At 36.5% G+C, this 5,439-nt stretch overlaps 1 protein-coding gene across 17 annotated transcripts in view; it reads right to left on the reverse strand.

Moving 5' to 3' along the window:
- Positions 1–5,381, reverse strand: part of LOC117107093 (fibrillin-2-like) — a 71,299-nt gene extending 65,918 nt beyond the window's left edge. For 2 of the 17 annotated variants that reach the window (XM_033248637.1, XM_033248630.1), the window contains exon 1: positions 4,847–5,379. In XM_033248637.1, the coding sequence (XP_033104528.1) occupies positions 4,847–4,916 (70 nt within the window). In that variant the 5' untranslated portion in view covers positions 4,917–5,379. Of the gene's footprint in view, positions 1–4,846 lie in introns of all 17 variants that reach the window. The other 15 variants (XM_033248633.1, XM_033248626.1, XM_033248639.1 and 12 more) reach the window with 13 other exon arrangements.
- Positions 5,382–5,439: the final 58 nt, after the last annotated feature.

A 5,439-nucleotide genomic window follows, 5' to 3' on the forward strand; every position in this document is an offset into this window, starting at 1 on the left:
TGCTCCCTGCTCTAAATTATCCAAAATAGTCAGTCGCGAAAAAAAGGCATGATAAACCAGATCACATCCTTAAAATAAAATTTATGCACCCTCCCCTCAGTCACTAAGACATAATCTAAGTCACGTTCCGACTCAATGGAGTTTAATGTCATACCCAGGGAAAGGCGCAGATCTGCTTTGAAAGGTGTGGAATGGGGCGACATTTCGTGAGTCCACAGCCATCTCAGACCCACCATGGTTGGGGCTGAGGTGCGAACATTTGAGGAAATAGTACCTCTACAAATGACACTTTTAGTAAAATTCATCATTACATCACCATTATGTAAAGCTCCAACAAATTTCTCGTGAACTTTTATAACGGATTTTTGGCAACCATAGAGGTCTTATTAATATGCGTGTTGTACCATAGATTATAAAGCTTAAAACACTGTCTTTGATGTATGTACTTTACATACGTAAAAGCCGTTATTTTGCAACCACCTGAGCCCCACCATGATTGGGGCTCAGGTGAGAAAATTTGAGGAAATAGTACCTCAGATGGTCGGAAATGACATTTTTTTAGTAACATTTTTATTATCATCACATCACCATATTATAATCAAAACGAAGAGCAAACAAATTTTATGATCTTTTATCAGGGATTTTCGGCAACCATAGAGATCTACTTAATATCCAGAACAAATTAGGCCCAACTGTACTAAGCTTTAACAAATTAATCAAAGGTTTCCCTTTCGCCTTTAGCACAATAATTAATATTATTATTTAATATCATAATTACCATCGTCATCATCATAATCGTCATTATTATTATTATTATTATTATTATTATTATTATTATTATTATTATTATTATTGCTTCTACTACTGTAGTAGTATTATTAAACAAAACTTTGAAATGCTTGCAAAAAGAGAAACCAAACTGAACCATATACAATATCACATTTTTGTATTTTAAAAAGACATGGCCTGAGATATATTGATTTAAGGCAAATTTAAGTTGATTTTTTTTGTTTGTTAAGCAAGTTCGCTAAATCCACCCATTGAGAAGTAGCCGTTATAAGTCCGAAAATTTTAATTTTTGCATTATTGTGTACAGTGAAAAATTGATTAATCTGACGAATATTCTACAGGGTTACTATCGGGTTAGCGGGTGACTTTTATTGATAGAAATTTATGGTGGGTTTCTATTGGAGCACGGGTCACAAACCACAGTAGAATGAGTCAATTAGAAATTTTACAGTATTTAAATCAACACCAAACTATTGATTGATTTATTTAATTTTTTGTTTCATGTGCTGATGTATATTTACATATTTTATAAAAGTATTCATTTTGAGTGATCCCTGGAAAGAATGTGTAGGCCCTATTTGCTAGCAAGAATAAGTTTCTGTTTACAAGGGTGGGGGGAAGAAACCGCGGCTCCCACGGCTCCCCCACCCCCTCTCTGAATACGTCCCTGGTACTGTACCGTGGAATGAACAATATGGAAATAAATTTACATGAATCCGCATCATGCCTATGGAGTAGAAACGAAGACAGTAATACCTATACACTACTATTTCTAGTACCGGTAAGTGGAATAAACAATGTGGAAATAAATTTACATGAATCCGCATCATGTCATGGAGCAGTAATTTGCGTTAAAGGTGCATTTGCATTAATCAACAGCATAATCACCTACGCGCTACTATTTCTTTACTAGAAGACAGTGTGGAATAAAAAATGTGGGAATAATGTGCATTTTTAGAATTTGCATCATAATAAGTGGAATTAAAAACTGTAGGTGTATTTACATGAATCATTTATCCCATGACAGATGGTTAAAACTGGACCGTACCAACAGAACTCACACCTATTAATACACCAGGTTGTTGTAGCAGTACACGCCTACACTACAGTGCGCTAAACCTCAGTTTAAAATCGGTTTTTATCAATTCTATCGATTGCTTCTGCAATAGTCATTGTGTCCTCGTAATGTTAATCAATACAGATTTGCTCTTTATTGTGTGTGCAATGGTAATTGCCAAAATTTTAGACATACGTATCTCTTGGAAATTTGTATTGAATATTAAATTTATTTTGAATCTGATTGCCAAATGCAAAAATACGGATCGGATGAAACGTCAAGACTGGACAATGTTTAACGGAGAGCATTCAACAATTCAAGTTTTTAAACAATCAAATAAAAGTTCAATTAACTATTACAAATATGAAAGTAACATGAAATCATATTATTCGTTGTCATTTACGATTTTTCTAAACTTAATTGGTTTTTTTTAAATCTTCTATATTTTTTATTTTGAGTATGATTCTTACAAAACACAGTATTTAACAATAATATTCGAGTGGCCGTGCGGTAAGGCAGGTAGGGGCGCCAACAGCTACAGCCTTAACACCGGCGCTGGTTCCAGCCGCTCCTCGCCCATGGTTCGATTGGTAGAAACAAGTCTTCTCTGATGAGTGTCCAGTGTACACTTTTAAGAACCCATTGCATCTTTCAGAAGAGTAGTGGGTTACCCCGATATTATGGTTCATTTCAGCCCCTGTCGTTGTGGAATGATGTGAACATGTATATTGCATAAAGCGCGTATTTACGGCTGATGTAGTCACGGACCACGCCCATACGCAATTCAGCACAATTCTCCTACCTTTACCTTTAATAGCTTACAAGTGATTACTTTTTAGTAATTCTTATTTGTTAAGAGAGAAACACCAAGTTTAAGTACTTTTACCGATATAGCTGATAGGTAGGAATAGGACAATGATTCGTAACTGATTATAAGATGGGAAAAATAATTATATCAGTTTATGAGCTTAACAAATATACAGAAACTCTCTCCACATAACTTGACATCCTCATAAATTCTTAAAATGACAAGAGTATCATTAACAATAAGTGCACTTCTTGCATTATATCTATTTGTAATAGTTTTCTAAACTTTGTTCAGGGCCGTCGGAACCGCACCGGCTTTGGCCGGACCACCTTTTCTCAATTCTATTACTTTATAAAATAAACTATACAAGATACCACATTATATGAATGTTAATTTTTAATGTTCGCATTACAAATTGTCTGAACTATTTTAATGTTACATATTTAAACAAAAAATCCACTATGCGCTTGTTTTTGTATTGCCTATAATTATGTGCATTTTAACTTTTAACTTATATCAGGTATACCGATAGCTATACATTATATGAATGTATTATTAATGTTAGCATCACATTTTCTTAACTCTTTTTAATGTTACATATTTAAAAAAAAAATCCACCATGCGCTTGTTTTTATATTGCCTAGGCCTAAGTACATTTTAACTTTTTTTAAAAATCCTAATTTTAGTAATATAAACTATAACATTTTATTGTGGGTTGGAGTCGGCCAAATTGCCATCACCACATAAATGTATACGGGTCAAGAAGACGGCCCTGATTACTTGCAATCAAAATTTAAACCAGGGGTGGCGCCAGGATTTGCCCGACGGGGTGGGGGGGGGGGGCAATGCCCGGGGCCGATGCCCCGACGAGGGGTTATATTTCCCCGACGAAAGCAAAGTGGGCGTGGTCGAGCTTCGATTAAAAGGTTTCGAAAGTGGTCCAGGGGGAAAATCCCCCGAAAATTATGACAATTTAAGGGTTTCAGAGGCTTAATTAATCGATTTTAGAGTGTAGAAAATCGATTTTAGAATGTAGAAAATATATATCATTTTTTTTCTTCCGACAAATTATGCTTTTTCTCCCCGACGGGGGGGGGGGGGGCCGCTGGCGCCACCCCTGATTTAAACACCTAAAAAGAAAAACATATTTGTTTAAGTACTACCTGTGGAGCCATTCTCATTTGTTAAGAGTGAAACAACAAGATTATGAGTACTACAGTATTTTTTATATAGATAGGTTTTGTACCGAACTTTCATAAAATAAAATAGGTAGGAATAGGACAATGATAAAACTGATCCAAGGTGGAGCTGAGGTGTGTAGAACCTTTCCCCATGCTAACTTTAAATCTTGTGGCAGCCCTATGAGGGTAGGTGGGGTAGCGGCTCTACAGGTTGCAAGCATATTTCCGGGCATCCAGGTGCCAAAGTTGTTCACCAACCATAGTGGAGCGGGGTGATATACACTCAGACCCCACTATGTTGTTTTAAGACACCCTCAAGGTATTCATTAAGGAGACTAACTTGACAATATAAACATGTATAAAAGGAAGGAAATAATACAAATTAGATTTATCATCGTCACTATAGTACTGTATATTGTTTACAAAGTCTATTTCCTTGTATGCACAGGGACCTGACTTGTCGTATGACGTCCAACTCATCATTGAGGTCATCATTAACTTATAAGGATTTGACATATTGTAGAGTTAGTCAATTACCGGTATAATTTTATTCAGCTATAGGTAACCATAGAATTGCGATTTCTGAGCCTCTAAATAGACCTACTACATAATGTGTGGAGTGGAAAAGGGGAAAAAATATATATTTCACTGGGTCATAAAAGTATAGTTATTATGTGTTGAGTTTATTTTACGTGGAATTTACTTAAACTTTTCCTCATCAGCTGGTGATGGGTTCGCTGCCGCGACTATATCCCGCTCACAATTCACAAGAAATACACACACACACACACACAAAAGTACATTGTGTATGCACCAGGATCTGTCCGACGGTGGGGGAGATCCCTGGGTCCCGGGGAAAGGTTGGCTCCGGGAGGGTTGACGGGAGGAGGTAGTTGACCTGTTGTTCGCTGGAGACATGGGATGTCTTGATTTCCAATGACAATCCTTTAGAAACTACGGCCACTGTTCTCACATCTGTCAGTAGGCCAAGTAAATATTCACCTTACTTACCTTGTGCGTTTGTGACAGGTATGCTAGGCACAACTGCTAAAAAAACTAATCCTAAAATGTTCAACCACATTGCTGCTAAAACTGAGTGTAAAATTTACAAATGAACAACATCACAATAATTCCAGACAGTCATCAAATTTCCACTCTATTGGAGTGATCCGTCACCGTTATATAGGTTCCTTTGCTTATTGTTCCGACCAACAGTGGTAAATATCAACAAGTGGTAAATATCAACAGTGGGTAAATTTAAAATGGCAATTACAGTGTGGTACTGCGTCGCGTCGTTTGGTAACGATGATGAGCTCACGGCCGTTTGAATTCAGGTCTATTGTTTACTATACACAATGCCTTTTGTCAGCCAACCAATGCGTGACAGTTCTCGCTTCACAAACGAAACTTGAAGGGATTTGTTCAATAGGATCCGATTTTCATTTCATCAGTTTGTCAATACAATATTACATTATATCCTTATACAGCATTATATATGATACACGTATTTCAGAATACAGTAACGTCTACACGGAGATAGAAAAGGCCAACGGAAAGCCGTGGCTATTTTGTATTACTATCACGGGAGTAATTTATAATATTAG

This window comes from Anneissia japonica, unplaced genomic scaffold (genome assembly GCF_011630105.1).
Source record: "Anneissia japonica isolate Jap-2015-1 unplaced genomic scaffold, ASM1163010v1 scaffold1726_len428862_cov177, whole genome shotgun sequence".
NCBI lineage: Eukaryota > Metazoa > Echinodermata > Crinoidea > Comatulida > Comatulidae > Anneissia > Anneissia japonica.